This window comes from Schistocerca cancellata, chromosome 9 (genome assembly GCF_023864275.1).
Source record: "Schistocerca cancellata isolate TAMUIC-IGC-003103 chromosome 9, iqSchCanc2.1, whole genome shotgun sequence".
Taxonomy (NCBI): Eukaryota; Metazoa; Arthropoda; class Insecta; order Orthoptera; family Acrididae; genus Schistocerca; species Schistocerca cancellata.
Genome location: NC_064634.1, coordinates 64,508,746 through 64,527,142, shown reverse-complemented (window position 1 = coordinate 64,527,142; position 18,397 = coordinate 64,508,746). Strand labels below are relative to the sequence as shown.

The 18,397-nt window shown below is 38.7% G+C and overlaps 1 protein-coding gene across 3 annotated transcripts in view; it reads right to left on the bottom strand.

The window, feature by feature from the left end:
• Window positions 1–18,397, bottom strand: part of LOC126100304 (RNA-binding protein 26) — a 248,156-nt gene that overhangs the window by 190,742 nt on the left and 39,017 nt on the right. For all 3 annotated transcript variants that reach the window (XM_049910913.1, XM_049910914.1, XM_049910912.1), the window contains exons 4-5: window positions 10,558–10,653; window positions 5,963–6,320 (exon numbers count right to left, since the gene is read on the bottom strand). In XM_049910913.1, coding sequence (XP_049766870.1) covers window positions 5,963–6,320; window positions 10,558–10,653 — 454 coding nt within the window. The remainder of the gene's footprint in view (window positions 1–5,962; window positions 6,321–10,557; window positions 10,654–18,397) is intronic.

Sequence of the window (18,397 nt, the reverse complement as noted above, 5' to 3'; positions counted from 1 at the left end):
ACGATTTCCAGACCTGAAAGAAATCATAGAAATGCCTGCGGGACAAGTTAAAAGAAAACTCTGTTTGCTACGTCATGATGATTAGGATACTCCTAGAAAGTAAAAACTGAAATAGAAAATACATAATACGAACAGATCACTGAAAAACAAAACTTCCTACTTGTCAAAAGTTAAGAGTAGATTATTGCATTGTCGGAGCTCAAATAATATTGCCCATATGTTAAACAGTTTCTGCTTCCCATCTGATTATTCCAAGGCACTGGCTGCAATGCAGTGCAAGAGCAAAAAACGTCCGTGGTCTTCTATCGAGAAAAATCTCGATCTGATGTTTTACAAATCTCCTGCAGTATATAAATTTTTACGAAAAGACAATGGATTGGAATCACAAAATTTCTACCAGGGTTTAACAAAAACCTTTTTAGTCAACTTAGCAAGAAATTTGAGGCACAAACTTATTTAGAAAAGGCATGTGTAGTATCTTTTGATGAGATGTCGATAATGCGTCATCTGGAATACGCGAAAGATCTCGATTTAGTAGAAGGTCTAGAAGATTTGGGTGATTGGGGAAGGAAACCACTTCCTGCAAATGATGCACTTGTTTTTATGATTAGAGGCATCTACAGTAACAGGAAATTACCTGTTTCATATTTTTTGTCTAATTCAGGAGTAAAACATGCAGATTTATTGGGACTCTTACAGGAACTAATTATTTTATTACAAAATGCAAACCTAGAGCCTAAATTAGTTGTTTGTGATCAAGGAGCTAGTAATCGAAGTGTTGTGAAGCATTTACATGTTACACCTGAAAAACCTTATTTTACTGTAAATGGACAGAAATGGTTTTATATTTTTGATGTCCCACATTTATTCAAAAGCATACGAAACAATCTGCTTAGTGGCAACTTCATTGTCAACAATGCTGTTGTTTCATTCCAAGATGTCAGGAAAACATATGACATTGATAAGAAGAACAAAAAAAGCAGGTGTTGGTAAAACTCACTGACAGTCATTTGCAACCTGATTCATTCCTGAAAATGAATGTAAAAATGGCAGGCCAGGTCCTCAGCCACTCTGTTGCTGCAGCTATCAGAACTTGTGTAGCGACTAAAGAATTGCAGAGTGATAAAGCAGAGAGCACAGCTACTTTTATAGAATTTATGAACAATTTGTTTGACATTTTTTACAGCAGGACAGCGTTTTCCTCTAATCCATATAGGTGTGCATTATCAGAACAACGCCCAGTAGTAATGGAAACGCTACAGAATGCACAGGATGTCTTAAGTACCATAAATAAAATCGAAAAAAAAGAGAGGTAAAATAACGACACCACCATGCATTACGGGTTTAATCCAGACTGTGAATGCTATTGCTCAGTTTTTTCTTGAGGAACAAACTGTCGGCATTAAATTTTTACTGACCAGCAGATTGAATCAAGATGCTCTTGAGAATTTATTTTCTGTGTGCCGTCAGAAAGGAGGCCACAACCGTAATCCAACAGTTAGAACACTAAGGTGCTTGTTCCAAACAAGCACTGTTAACTCACTAATGAAGCCTTCTGACGCTTCAAATTGTGAGAATGACACTGACAAGATGCTGTTACTGAACAACTGTGTGTTGCAAAAAGAAGATGATGAATCTCAGCTGTTGGAGAGCTCTGGAAACGTCGGAATTCCGAACACCCCTGGTTCCTCTACGGATGAAGAAAGGAGTACCTTCGAGGCTGACGAGTATTTGTCTTCTTCACAGCAAGACCTTTCCTCTGAACAGTGTTCAGTAGCATATTTTGCTGGCTACTTAGCACACATATGCATCGAAAGGTATGTTTGTTTGAGATGTAAGGAGACACTTACATGTAGCAGTGAGCTTCAAGAGAAGAGGGAATTATTTATTCTCCATAAAAAAAAAAAAAAAAAAAAAAAAAAAAAAAAAAAAAAAAAAAAACGCAACTGGAAATTTGTGTCATTCTTCAGTGGGACTCAGCGCTCCAACTGTTGAGTTCAGCAACATTATTGAAATGTCTTTACAGGCATATGAGTCCTATTTTTTACAGTTTATTTATACCAGAAATATAAAGTTTAGGATTGTTAATTACATCAAATCAAAACGTGAAAACTTTCACTGGTTGGACGAAGAGGAATGTGGACACAGACTTTTCATTTTGAATCATCTTGTGAAATGCAAATAGTATTACAGTTGCAGAGCTATGTTCAAAGACAAGTGTAGTAAAACTGTCTCAAAACTGAAAATTATAAAAAATATGTAGTTTATTCATATTGTATTTAAGTACCAAATAAAGATTCTCCATTAGGCTGCACAAATAAGTGCATCTGTTTCTTACGTGATCTGGGCTATAAACATTCTAATGGGAATCAAGAAACCTTGTTATTATTGTGACTGCTGATCATCCCATAAGGAACTTGGAGATGAGTACATTTCCACACTAATGTCGGTAAGACGGTTCATCTGGATTTTTGACACATATTCACATCAATAACAACACTGTTATGCCTTCAAGGGAGAGCAGAAATTATGACAAATTTTATAAAATCTGCCCACTAATCAATCAGATACTGATAAACTTCAAAGAATTCTATGCACCTACTAAGGAGCAAGCTATAGATGAATTCATGGTGAAGTTCAAAGGACGAATCACATTCAAACAATATATGCCCCAAAAGTCAATCAAGGGGGGATACAAAATCTGGGTCAGAGCTGATAAGCTTGGATATATTTGCAATTTTCAGATATATACTGGAAAAGTTGAAGGCATAGTGGAAAAAATCCTTAGGAGAGAATTGTGAGAGATGTGTAAAGGCTTGGAAGGAAAGGGATACCACATATACCATGACAATATTTTTTCCAGTGTCTCACTTTTACAGAAGCTAAAAGATGACGGACTTTTTGCCTGTGGAACAATTAGATCACACAGAAAAGGACTTTCTACGCTAAAAACAGACAAAGAGTTGCAAAGAGGAGAGTTTGGTCAGTTCGTTCTGATGGCATTGCCTGCATCAACTGGAAAGACAAACGTGTAGTCATGTTGATGTCTACAATTGATTCGCCTGTATGTGTTGAAGAAGTCAGCTGTAAAGAAAAGGATGGAAAAATCACAAAGGTACCTTGCCCAAAAATCATATAATGCAAATATGGGATGTGTCGATAAGGCAGATATGATGAACAGTTTTTATGCAATAGACAGGAAATCATGAAGGTGGTGACTAAGATTATTTTGGTATATAGTTGATATTTCTCTTGGAAATGCATTTATTCAGTTTCAATTATGTAATCCAACAGCGAAGCAAGTGCTAAAGGATTTTCGAGGACGTATTGCCACAGGCCTGGTAGGCAGTAATGTCTTCAAAGGTAGTCCTGGCCATCCCAGTACACCATCAGAACCATCTGCAAAAAAATTCAAAACTGTTGTTCCCCATGAGAAACGTATGTCGGAAGCAAAACATCTGCCAAAACATGGAACCTCAAGGTGCTGTGTGCACTGCAGCACAAAGAAAGAAGCCCACAGAAGCAGATGGACATGTAGTCACTTCCAGGTAGCCTTATGCTTATCTGCAGAAAGGAATTGCTTTTCACTGTATCATCAAAAGTGATGACATTTAGTGCGCAGTGGCTCCATTTGAAACCACCCTGTATGTGTTCAGTTTATGTATATTTCATTTAATTTTCACATTTTTCTGTCTCCCTGTATGAAAATTAATACAATAAAAACAGGGAAAAATTAAAAATTAATTTTTTTTTATTTTGCCCCTGAAAGGGTTAAAAAGAAGCTTCTGACAATGTTGACTCTCTTTGAAATCCTGAAGGCAGCACGGTAAAATACAGGGAGCAAAAAGCTATTTACAACTAGTACAGAAACCAACTGGCAGTTAAAAGAATCGAGGGACATGACAGGGAAGCAGTGGCTGAGAAGGGAGAGAGACAGGGTTGTAACCTATCCCTGATTTTATTCAATCTGTACATTGAGCAAGCAGTAACCAAAACAAAACAAAAAATTTGGAGTAGGGATTAAAGTTCAGGGAGAAGAAATAAAAAACTGAGGACAAAAAAAGCTGGAGCAGAAATTAAAGTTCAGGGAGAAGAAATAAAAAGTGAGGTTTGTCGTTGACACTGTAACTCTGTCAGAGACATCAAAGGACTTGGAAGAGTAGTTGAACAAAATGGACAGTGTCTTGAAAGGAGGATGTAACATGTACACAAAAAAGCAAAACAAGGGTAATGGAACGTAGTCGAGTTAAATCAGGTGATGCTGAGGGAATTAGATTAGGAAATGAGACACTTAAAGTAGTAAATGAGTTTTGCTATTTGGGGAGCAAAATAACTGATGATGGTCAAAGTAGAGAGGATATAAAATGTAGACTAGCTATGGAAAGGAAAGCATTTCTAAAGAAGAGAAATTTGTTAACATTGAATATAGACTTAAGTAATAGGAAGTCTTTCGTGAAGTTTTATTTTTTTTTTTCTGGTGTCTAGCCATATACGGAACTGAAATATGGATGATAAACAGTTTATACAAGAAAAGAACAGCCACTTTTGAAATTTAGTGCTGCAGAATAATGCTAAGGATTAGATGGGTAGATCACGTATCTAATGAGGTGGTACTGAACAGAATGTAGGGAAAAGAAATTTGTGGCACAAGTTAACTCAAAGAAGGAATCAGTTGATAGGACACATTCTGAGACATCAGGGATCACCAATTCAGTGTTGGAGGGAGGGAGGGAGGGAGGGAGGGAGACATTCTCTCCCCGTGTGTGTGTGTGTGTGTGTAGGAGGAAGGGGAGGGAGATCAATAGATGAATACCATAAGCAGATACAGAAGGATGTACGTCACAGTAGCTATTCAGGGATGATGAGGCTTGTATAGGATAGAGCAGTGTGGGGAGTTGCATCAAACCAGTCTTCAGACTGTTGTTCACTTTTATTTTGGCCAGACTGGTATCAGGCTACATGCCCATCTTCAGCAGTCTTTAACTTTTAGTTAGTTTTTAGCATCTCATCGTCGTCTTACAGTGGACATGCTAAAAAACCAGAAAAAAGTTCATGAACTTTGACAATTGGCATATGGCTTTATACCAGTCTGGCAAAAATAAAAATAAACAACAAAACAACCATTTCTTTCTATGTATTTACGCAAATGGCCATTCATCCGCATTCCCCCGCATTTGATCCAGCCAGACGATTTTGTCATTATTTGTCTCAACTAATACCTTTATAAAGCAGCAATACCAGGCTGAACAGCCGCAAACAGATTTATAGCTGAATCTTAACTTTTTCATAACTCATAGAAATTGACAATTTTCTATCTCGAAACAAGACCGTTGCTACAAGAATGATATGCAGCTTTATGAATATCAGAGCCTCCTTCCTTACGTACTATGCATACATTTCACTCAGAAATGCATCTTCTCAGGCAAGTTGAGAATTGTGTCCCCTCCTCTCAAAGCACCTCTCCTTCCCAGGCATCACCAATTTAGATAATTTGCTTAATCATCTTTCTTGAATTTGTGATTGCTAATTCTTATTAATGATCATTAACTGATTTGTAGAGTAGCTGTAGTTCGCTCCATGACTTACCAATGTATCTCTCCCCCCCCCCCCTCCCCCTCCTAAAATATTCCCTCTAGGAAGATACAAACTCACACGAATGACTGCTTACAATCGTGCCACGTGACACTTTCTGAAAGTGTCCTCGGAGTGTGAAGCAGCTTAGGTCTGCCCTTCTTTTGATTACTGTGATCATACATCGTAAGGCAGACAAAGCTGAACATTACTCGAATTTCTTACTACTTCAGCTCACTGAGGACTGACTGGCGCAGCATTTTACAAAGCACAGCAGAGGTGGCAACACTACAGTATCAGACTCTTACTGGTGTGCTGGAGACAACAGTCCAGTCCGCTACCTGTCAATTGACAACTTGTTTAAATCTGACTATAAATTCACATTACTTACCTAGAGAATGGGACCGTGACCGGGAAACTGACGACCTTGGAGGTGGCGACCTATTGCGGTAGCGTGAACTGCGGTGATTGTAGCGGGGACTGCGACTGCGTGAACGTGAAGCCCCACGTGAACGGTTGCCACCAGACGGCGGCGGTGGAGAGCGTGACCAAGTGCGGCGGCGCCCGCGGCTGCTGCCACTCCCTCCAGGTGGAGGGGATTTGTTTCGCCAAGCACGACTCCTGTCACGTTCTCTGCCTCTGCTTCGTGATCTTCGAGAACGCTCCCACGAACGGGATCTGGACCTCCCTCGAGAAGGAGGTGGTGAAGTGGAACTCCTGTGCCTCCTACGCGATTTTTCTTCTTTATCCTGAAAATCAGGGTGGTGATTAACAGATAATGCCACATAAATACTGTGCATTTCATACAAAAACAGCTATGACCTACATGAATTTAACAGTGAGGTTGATACTTGTTTCAGCATTCAGGTAGTTCAGATCTCGCCTTGCATCTCAACTCCCCCCCCCCCCCCCCCCCCCCCTCCGTTCAATCTATAAAACTCGTCAACATTATTTTTCTTCACAGACTGTATTTCCATTGTATATTAATCCAGTCTTCAAAATATAGCTACATAGATGATTATGAATTTTATCATGTCAATGATTTGTATTTCCACCAATAATGCCACAAACTTGTGCTGCATGAGAAGAACAAAATTTTATGAACTTTAATTCCATATTTAGCACTTAATTTCTTGTTTGATCTACTATGAAACAGTAAAGCCTGGATTGAGCTCATATTGTGGACAAATGTGGTTCTGGTGAGAGAAAGTACAATTCAATTTGATATAGCTTTAAGGTGGTCAATGTTACAGAAAGAAAACTGTCTTCACCTTCAAACACTTTGTGATTATTTGTAACATACAAACAGTCCCTGATTTTTGTCTTTGCCCTTATTACAGTAAAATCCCTATTTAATAAATCTTTGGGGACCTAAATACTTTTTCCTTTAACAAGGGTTTTCCTCAAACGGTGTCTTTGCCATAATACACAGAAGGTGTACCCCAGAATCATAATTCAAGCATTTTTAAGTGATAAGCATGCTTTTTAACTGCAAGACTTTGAATGTCCTTGCCACAAAGTTAAATGTAATAAGTATTTAATTATTACACTTTTCAAAGAACACTTCCTTTATTTATTTACTTTTTAAATTGTGAATACTTGCTTGTTTTATTCTTCCAGCATACTGTTTTGAAAGAAGCTGTTTCTCCATTTGGCGGATGTAATTTAGAACTGATTCATTTACATTAAAAGAGGAAAAGGTACTCCTAATAGTATCAATTCTTTGCACAGCAGTAGTGAAACTTAATGCAAGGACCACCACCACCACCACCACCACCACCACCACCACCACCACCACGCCATAATATTATCACAACTAAGTCCTGGAAATGTGAAATGTGTTTTATTCATCTCATAATGTACAGAATTTCAGAATATGTCTGATGTGCAGGAGACGTATCAAGGTTACAATTCGCTTATTTGAAACCTGATCACACTTACAATATAACTTTGTAAAGAATTTCCTTATTTAAAGTTTGTAAAACTTGCAACACTATAACTATCATGAATTTTAATTCCACTTCAGGGATCCAGCTCAAAGTACCACTTCATCCGTCATGAAATCCTCCATAGAGTAGTTGCATCTTTCAATCACAAATATATTTATCTTCATATTAATTATGTCACACTTTTTTATTATATTGAGAATTTTTATCACTATATACTGAGGAGACTGAACACACAATTTTAGAGGTGAGCATAAAGTTTACTATTTGTCTTGTGTTGTACGAGTGTTTAAAATGTGTGTTTCATTTTTTCATCAGCTCTGCTATGTGGGAAAAGAATCACCTCAAAGATGTATGAAGAGGAGACAGTTAATATTTTTAAATCTATAAATAAGGGTTGACATAGTGCCCTCAGCTGTGTGGTGCACATATCACAAATGATTTTTTTTTTGCAACTTTGTCTACTGCTGACAAAGGCCTTAATGGCCGAAAGCTGTAATTGTGTGAATCTTTTTGTTGTGCCTATCGCGACTCAGCATCTCCGCTATATGGTGAGTAGCAACTTTCCTTCTCTGGTATCGTTACATTCCAACCTGGATTTTCCATTGTTTGTTTTTTGCAACTTTAAGATCGTGTAATGTTTCCAAGTTTCCCAAAAAACTTATGTCATACCTAAAACAGATTCAAAGTAACTATAGCATGCTATTTTCCTGGTGTCCTTATGAGAGTGGCACTGGCTAAAATTTCTGTTGCAAATGCAAGACTGTTTAATTTATTTTCTAGATATTCTATAATGAATTCCAACTCAAATTTCTGTCCAAGTTTATTCCTAGGTATCTGACTGAGTCAAAGTCTTCCACTTTTTGATTATTCTGAACAACACAATTTCTTCAGTTTTTGACTGTTTGGTTTTTAAAACTCATCATGTGGGTTTTGAAATGTTTAGCCTTAAGCTACTTAGATTGAATCATGTTTCCAAGTTACTTAATGTACTCATGACACACTGTGGTATATTGTAAGAAATTTCATCATAAATTAGGGCACAAGTATCTTCTGCAAACAAGGTTAAATGAGTATTTACAGTGAGAGGCAAGTCATTTACTTGGAATGGGAATAAAACTGGTCCAAGGACTGAGCCTTGTGAGACAGTTTTCCACTCTTAAGAAGTAATCTGCTCCATCTGATACGATTATTACCCTTTGTTTCCGCTCCATGAGATATGATTGAAACCATTTCAAAGCAATATCCCTTATTCCATTCCTGTCGAGTTCGAAAAGCAGCAGGGCATGGTTTACAGAGCCAAATACTTTTCTAAGATCGCAGAATATTCCTGCAACTTTAGCTTTCCTATCTAATGAAACTTATCACATCTACTGTGTTTTTGCGTTATTGGAAGGCAAATTTGTTAAAGTTTAGTACAAGCTTAGCTACTGCTCAAGCCAGACACTTGTACTCCCTTTATATAATAAAAGATTGTCGACATTTAGAAATGGAAGAATTATTTTAATCACTCAATAACAGATGAATAAGAAATCACTATCCATGTGGATTTGAACATTGAAAATGCTGAAAAACAAAGCTGCAGTAATCAAAGAAATAAAAGAAGTCATGCTTGGATGTATATTATGAGGCTATTGTTTTTTGAAAATTCAAAAATGAGAAGACTTATTGAAAAGCAAATACTAATCCTTTTAATTTCAACACCAATCCTCAGAAATTCTCCTTCCACTCTGCCTTCTGAATAATAGTCCAGTGTCTTAATCATTACACCACTTTGCTTGGTATTTCGGGCAGTGAGTTAACGAGCATTGCACTCTCATTTAAATATACAGCCAAAGAGTCAGCCTACAGGAATTGTGAAACGAACCCTGTCGTCCAGGACGGCATGCCACAAAGGGTGCAGATTCACCATGTGATGGGGAAACTCACAGGCGTCTATTGTCTATTGAGGCCTAGGTGCTGTAGTGTGCAAGGGAGATTAACGAGAACCCACACAATAGGGAAACCCAGTAGAAGGCTTTAATGGACAAGGAGGCTTAGCAGTGTTAAATATGGTGGACCTAAGATTGGCCATAAAGGGAAACATTTATGAAAACTATTTAATTCTGCAGTAATGCAAGGAATCAAGCCACAGTAATTTCAATCTGCCATCCTCCATAAATTTTTCACGGTGATCCCAATAAAACTTGAATACTGATCATATCTATAATAGTTTAGGATTTACTGTTAAAGTGAAACTAACACATTTTGTAACAAAGACCTGAATCTAAATTCTGAATGCTTTGGTTGATCTTAACGATTGACATTTCATATAGAAACGCATCATTAAAATGACAAATGTTGTGATTATCAACTCTGTAACTTCATTTGTTTAAAAGATACAGTAAATTTAAATTATCACATTTTCCATTAAGCATCAGATCATCATTTCCTCCACCGAAAACACATTGAACGATGACAGCATGACACCTTATTGGATCATTAGGTAATAGAATACTTGTTGTCAAGTTAAGTGCATAATAGTTACTTTTGTTCTGTATTCATTTATCAGAAAGCACATTGGTGCAAGGTTACTGGCTGTGACATTCACACGAGTGTAAGAGTAACTCTATAAATACAACCACTTTTGCTACTAGTTTGCTTTCTGAATAAACATTATTATAACAAAATTGCAACTGTGTGGCCTACATCATTTATGGGTCATCAATTTAGTTCCCGATGTCATTATTACTGTTATTATGTGTTATGTTAACTTTGTATTTTGCAAACTTGCCATCAGCTAGACAATTTAACCAAAGGGTCACAAGTGTCTAATTTAGGATGGGCAATACGACATGTGCGGTTCAACCCCTAGACGAGTTTGAGCCAAGACATTTCAATCAAGAGGAACCACATGTGAGCCCAAACATCTTTGGGATGTTAGCTTGCATTCCATATACAGAAATTAAGAAATAATGGACTTTCAGAAGTATTTTTAAAAATTATGCCTTTAGAGTGTAGATGTCTTTTAAATATAACAAGCATTGTGTTCTTTACTCACAGAGTCAGATTTTCGGTGGACTGGTCTCGACGAGCTGTCAGCCTCACGGCGCTGGAGGGAAACTGCCACAATACCATTAGTCTGAGCTGCCGTCACCTGTTTAGGCAGCAGAATATGAACATCTAAACCAATTCCTGGCATGTAATAGATTAAGTAAATTATGTTACGAAAAAGAATTGTAGAGGAAAACTCTACATGAAAAATTGGAATTAAGGAACTATTATAGCCAACATAACAAATTAAAAATATGCCCGGAAACAAGACAGAGTGAAAAAGTAGTTAACATGTAAAAACTCTAAATGACAAAGGAAAGTAATTTGAAACCACATAATATCATCATTCATTATATAATATAAATACATACATTTTAAACGCAAGTAAAAAAGGGTATGACGTTTACCATACACACTATTGTGGGTAAAAATGTGGTAAGCTAACAATACTGCAGAAAGTCCCACATTGAGATGAAATTTCAATGTCCTGAGTCTCATGGGCCAGAAAGGTCAGCGCAAAACAAAAGAATGAAGTTTTCAGCTAACTGAACCCAGGCAAGGAGCATATCTTTGGTGGAACATCAGCACCATTTAAAAATGGTTTCCGTCATGGTTATTACAATATGCGATACATGCAGGGCTGTGCCCCTGCATATTCGGTCATGACACTTATGGATATGTTTCACAAGCCAGGTACAGCCTATGTCTCACCACAGAGGTTGTTTGTCAACAGAAGAGTCGCTGAGCCGTTTACCATCAAGCCTCCTGCGGCTCCCACAGCTCTGGGCATACAGGGCCCATCACTATAGGGCGTGTATGTCACAGTAAACAGCAATGCAGTAGCATGCACCTATTGGCATCAGCATGGTCACATTCATCTGACTTCGCATGTGTAGCCTTCTGCACTCCAACCCTCAAGGGCCCATTATGCTCCAGGCTCCGACTAACAGCCACTACGTCTCCGATACAGACCCAATGCTTGCTGCTGCCCACCGAGGTGTCATCATCTCCCCTTCACTGTGTGACCCGAACGACGCTGCATTTGTGTCAGCTGTTCCTGAGGGCACTGCTTTGCCCTATCTGCTCATCACATCATGGGAGCTCATCACCTCACAGGACAGTGTTGTAACGACACCTTGCTGCTCATCAATGGAATGCCTATGTTCTCCCAACCTCATGGGACTGTGTCGTTACTTATCCTTTCTGTCCCATGCCACTTCAATATCTGACTTCTTTCTAATAGGCATCTAATATGCCCTATCAAGGGTAACATGTCTGCTATCAAGCTGTATAAACATTCATTCTCAGAAACTGTACATAGTCAAGTTAATAACTATTTGTTACTACAAAGTGTGCATCTCAATACTGCCGATCAAACCATGCGGTAAAGGACACTAAAATGGTGATTAAGGTAATGGTTTTGTGTGGTTTTCTTAGTGCACTTACCTCATCTGCCACACTAAAATGACAATGAGGGCAACTGGTTTCCCAATGCACTACTCTTCACTCATCAGCCATACATAAAATGGCAAAAATGATGATTCTTGTTTGTGTTAAAGTGCGTTTTGAAGTTGTCTCCTCTCCTCTCAACTGCCATGTCAACAAGGCTGTTCTTTATGTGGGGGTTTAGTGTTTCTCATTGTGTTTTAGTTCCTTTTGATAGAGCAGGATTTCAATTTCAAAATTGTTTTGTGTTTTTCAACCTATTGGATTTTCGTTTGTGTACTAGTTTGTTTTGACGGGGCAGCATATTCATGCATATTGTGTTGTCACAGTCAATCTGCAGTGGTTGGGTTGAGTTGTTTGGAGGAAGAGACCAAACTGCGAGGCCATCGGTCTCATCGGTTTAGGGAAGGACGGGGAAGGAAGTCGGCCGTGCCCTTTCAAAGGGACAGTCCCGGCATTTGCCTGGAGCGATTTAGGGAAATCACAGAAAACCTAAATCAGGATGGCTGGACGTAAATGCAAGTCCAGTGTGCTAACCACTGTGACATCTCTCTCAGTAATCTGCTGTGGTACTTATTCTTGATTTTGATACGTGTTCATTTTGTAAATGGTGGTATTCATTCTGCAAATGGTGTTGCAATTTCTCAATTGTTGCAAGTTTGTGAAATTCAATTTTGGTAGTTGTTCTATTTTTTGCATAGTTTGGGTGCTTTCTATGTAAGCATGAATTCTCTTATTTGATGCTGTTTGCCTGCATTGTTTTCTGTGGTTACAAGGTGAACTTATTATACTTCTGTTGATTCAGATTCCACTTTGCTGGCAGTGCATTTTCAAGCAAGGTTTGAATGGCCTTTTGAATTACCATGTCTGGCCAAACATTGGAACTGTCTTTGATTCAAATCTTTCAGTTATAGGGTCAGCAAATTCTGAAACTGTTGCAGAGTGTAACTCAGCTCACTCAGGTTTTGGCTACGAAGGCCACATCTCAGCAAGTTTCTCTTGCATCTGCACTGAATTTTTGGATGTCCGATGGTGAGGCAGGGGAGTGGGCCGCATAATGTTGACAGTTGGAGATGTACTTTATTGCATACGGAATCAAGGTACACAGCACAGTGCTCACTTTATTCAGAAATCTTTAGTTTGGACTGTCAGTTTTTTTCGTCTCTCATCAGCACAAAGTAGACTATGACTTACTAGCAAACGGTTAGGTATGCATTTTTGCAATGACAGTCACGTCCGGTCATGCTGAGTGTGCACCGATTTGTTGGTTAATGACGGACAGTCTCCGCCATAGTGTTTCAGTGAGCGGGATCATGAGCAGCGTTCAGAATTGTGTGTTTGGCTCACTGGGCCACTTTCAGTCAATTTGTTTGCTATGTTGCCATATCATGTGGCATTCTGTTTCACATTCACGAAGTTCTACGGCAGCGTCCTCTCCAATCTCTGGATGAGATGCTGGCCCTACTGGAACGGCAGGCCATCCCCTGTCGACAACAATGTCAACCTTCCCGTCAGTCCAGCCATCACAAGTCCTGTAACGATGGCCCTCTTTGTGTCGACAGCCCTGTTGACGCCAATGGCAGCTATCATGTCAGTGCATTGGTTGCCAGCCCTTTCAATGCCATCACAGCCACCCCTGAGGCTGGCCCAGCCATTCTACATGTTGCTGCTGTGTCTGACTATGTTGCCACTGCTGGCCCTGCTGTCAGTCTCACCACTTCCACTGGAGCCACTGAATCCATAGTGCATTCTTCCGGGCTTCGGGTTGTGCATTCATGGAAATTTTTCTGCAAGCCCCACTTACACCTGATCTTGCCTGTCACTATCTGCGATGACCAATTGCTGTTCCCCTATGTGGATGTGCTGTGTTTCTTTTGTTGGGATCTTTTTCTCATGTTTAATGGTTTACTTCAGTACATTCGTATGTCTTGTGCTGGGCTCTTGGAAGTTCTAGTGAAATGTTTATGTGCTTTTTCTACTCCGATGTCTCAGATGTCCATGGTCCTGCACCACTTTCTCAGCAATCTTGTTTGTTGTATTCTGCATTCTTATTCAGGTGTTTATGTAAGGAAAGACTGATTGTCGGGGACTGCACTGGACAAGATTTGAAAACCTGACAGCTTAGAGGTGGTAGACAGGGTAATAAACAAGACAGAGATTACTGACAAAACATCTTGCAAGAGTTAATAAGAGTGGAAACTTTACTGCACTGTACATGATAGAGGCAGGTGAGGGGAGGGGGGATAGGCAGAAAATAGTTTTTAGGTTTCCAAATCTCATGTGGTGCAGTCCCTAACAGTCAGTCTTCCTTCTCATCCCATCCTTTAAGTGCCCTCTGATGTAGATGACTTTTCCAATCTCTCCCCATTTTCTAAACCTCACCACCCCTTTTTCTTCATCCCTCTTCCTTCCCATCAACCATTCTGTCAGAAGGAGGAGCTAGTGGTTCACAAAGCTTGTCAATTTCCTTAACCTTTACATGTGTGTGCTCCCTTGGCACCACTTTGTGAGTAGATTTTTTTCGTCTATCCAGTTATATATTTTCAAAAATTCAGTATTGTAAAAAGATTTTTAAGAAGGCATTCAATTTTAAAGAGGCCTTCAATGATTATTACAGAATATATTTAAATGATGTTTTTATGAAAGTTTCCAATTCTCCACTGTTCATGTATTCTTATGACTCAAAAACCTCCATTTCTTAAGAACTATGCTCTTAAGTGCTGTTGTAACATTCCTGCTGCACCGATGCACTTCCAAAAAGTGAACCTCACAGTATATATCATTGCATGTAAAAAAATCTCTAAACAACTCATCTTGCAATTACAAATGCAGGAAAAACACAAAATGCATGACAGAATATGGACATAGTCTTCCAAACACCCAATCACATCTTTCAAACACAAAGAAGTACCTCTCTCTCTCTCTCTCTCTCTCTCTCTCTCTCTCTCTCTCTCTCTCTCTCTGCCTGCCTGAGTGTTTGTGGGTTTTAACAGGATGGTTTTGTATTATTGCAAAATATGAGAGAGTTTGTCACAGAAAAGATACAGGATTTGGGCTGGACATCATTAAAAGATAGGCTTTTTCGTTGCGACAGAATTCTCCTCAGAATGTGAAAATATTTTGTTGACACCAACCTACAGAGGGAGAAACAATCACCACGATAAATAAGGGAAATCACAGCTCTTACAGAAAGATTTAGGTGTCCGTTCTTTCCGCACGTTATACAAGACTGGAATAATAGAGAATTGTGAAAGGGGTTCGATGAACCCTCTGCCAGGCACTTAAATGTGCTTCGCAGAGTATCCATGAAGATGTAGAGGTTTCTATGGAGCCATCACGGGAGAAGTGGAGATTAACGTCCAGAAAAGTGGCACGACAAATTGAAGCAGCCCAGGTGAAAGGGAGAGAAACTGGATTAACACTGTGCAGGAAAGAGAGAAGGTGTGTGCGTGGGCATGTGTCAGCGCTGTAAAACAATATTCAGTCATTGGCAAGTTATCAGTACCTGTTGCCTAGTACACAGCAGCAAGGCTAAAATAAAAGTTTCCCCAGTCTGTGGATATATTTAAGTTCAAACTGTTATCTCAGTTGCGAAAAAACTTCGCCACAGCTATATTATAGACCATGAGATGAGTAATTTGTTATGTAAGTCACACATGCAGATGGCAATGTTGCTGGACATGGCTTACCACACCCCACTGCCTGTGGCAACTACTCTCAATCTGCAGTGGCAGGAGCAAAGTCACTCGCCAAGCCCAGTTGCTACTAACCATATTCTCTAATGGCACAAACTAAAGCCTCAACAATATTAAAATCATATTTGTAAGCATAAATTTATTTAAAGCTGCTACTTCTCATATGTAAATTTAAAAAAATGAAAAGAGCTATTTAGTATCTAATGTACTCAAATACAATGAAGTTATTTCTTATACTTCACAATAGAAATAAAAAGTATTTTCACAAGCCACTGCACATTCCCAATTTTCTGTGGTTCAATATTAGAATTATTAATTAGTTCAACAGTGAGCAACACAATAATTTATTATTATATTAACAGATAGAACCTGAAGAAAGTACCTACAATGTGATGATACATCAATGGTATGCTCCCTTCTTGTTTTTCCTGATGTGTTGTTATGCTAATGGGAAAACAGCCCTCACATTACTGTCAGTATCTGATTTAGAATACTTTTCTTCAGCACTGTTAGTTCTATCACTACACCCTCCAGATGTACAATTAAAGTTCCAAAGCTTTCTTCTACAATGGCTTCATTTTTGACTGCCTCTCTGATGACACTTGCAGTGATGTTCACGATTTTCATTCAGGTCTCGCCTGTCGCTTGATAAGCAGCTGCCACAACGAGATTTACAACTTCAGAGATGGTGAATTTCTTGTTGTTTTCTGAACAATTTATTGCTGTGCCTTTTAGCAATCTTGTCAACTACCAATGTTGGAAATTGTGACCCCTTTTGTGCAACAATTTTGAGCAATTCAGCCTTTTTCAAATCTTCTACAAGTAGGTGTCTTATTGTGAACTACGGAATGATACGGGGCACTATCCATAATCATCACTGACAGACCTTGGTAATTACCTGTCTTTTTGCACAAAACCATCTGACATACCTGTATGTAAAATAAATTTGCTTCCTTTAAAATTATCATCTTTCTAAAGTGACACGAGCACCTTAGATAGTGTGGGATGTTTCCTTTTCTTATAATAGCTATGTATATGGTGACTAATAGCATCTTTCTTGAGATCATCGAAAACTGTCCAATTGCTTCTTTCCCGGACACTCCTTTCCTGGTGTTTGCAGCCTTATTGTGCCACTCTGTCCAAAATATTATGTACTGTTCTTTTCCCTATCATTGTAATAGTGTTCTTGCTTTCTTTCTGTTTTATTGCAGTCCTCTTAACAAACTGAACACCAGAAAATAAGGGCTCACCTTTTTCCTTTTCGTTCTCAAAGTAATCCTTCACTTAACACACAAATTCACATGCCTGGCTGCGTAGCAAATTTTTCTTCTTCCTGTTCATTTCAAGTGTTGGGTTGTAACTACTTGTCACACTGGACACTGATTGAAACGAAACAAAAGAAAATGAACACTAAAAACAACAAAAATATAATTATGTATGAACTGAACAAGCAACGAAATGACCCCACCGGTTGCACACGAGACACTCACTGGTACATTTCAGACACATGTACATGTTACCCGCTCGAGTGCAGTCTTCCACTGGCTGGCTACATGCGATAGCTAGGCAATGGAAGCACATTACTTGGCTATCAGTATCACAGACTCAACCCCCAGATTATAATCTAATGTGTGGTTTCCAATATTTTTAATGTTTATGTTTTCCTTTTTTCTGTCTGTGATTCTTTATTAATGCAGTCAAACCACTTTATACAGGGTGTCCCATTTATCTTGACCACCCTAAATAACTGTTTGTCCTGATGCAAATTACGAAAGGTTTCAAGCAAATGTTCTTTAACCGTCAGGGGGACATCAATCAGCATGAATGACTTCGCTGTAGCTTTGTTTTTTTATAAAGATATGAACAGTGGTATGACTTCTTTAAATGGCCCACTATAGTTTTTATTCGGTAATTCATTTCTCTCCTAAAGACCCATTCAAAAACGTATCACAGTGTACCATTCACTGAAACACAGTGTTGTTAATTACATAACACAACACTGGTGTTGACGCTCCCAATACTTAGTGTAGGTACTCGGGGTAAAGGAACACATCCATGTGGTGACGTTGACAGAGGACAAATGTTAACGTTAAGTAGAATGCACAAGCATCATTCCGTCAACCATAATCAGTTCAAGAGTTGTATGAGTACAATGTACACCAACGAAGAGAAGGTAGAAATTCTACTCACCAATGGGGAATGTAGGTGAGCAGAACAGTAACTGCAATACTGTTTTTTTATGTACGGGTACATTTAGTACAGTAGTTTAGTCCTTTTAAATACTACTGTGTAACACATATAGCACCTTACAGGATTCAGGCAGGTTCATACAAGGCAGGGATGCTTATTAATGCGAACAGGATACAGAGCTTTAAGTGCAGCCTCGAAGAGGTAGAATGGGATGAAGTATACGGAGAAAATGATGCTGATGCCAAATTCAATTTATTCCACCGTAAATTTGTCTCAATATTTGAGGGTTACTTTCCTGAAACGTTATCCAAAAAAGCCATTACAAAAACAAGTAAACCATGGATTACTAAGGGAATTAAGATATCGTGTAAGAGGAAGAGGGAAATATATGGACAGGCCAGAATAAATCAGGATCTGATGTTAGTTGCTTACTACAAAAGACATTGTAATATTTTAAGGAAAGTCATTAATAAGGCAAGAAGCTTATGTGTTCTGACATAAATTAGTAATGTGGAT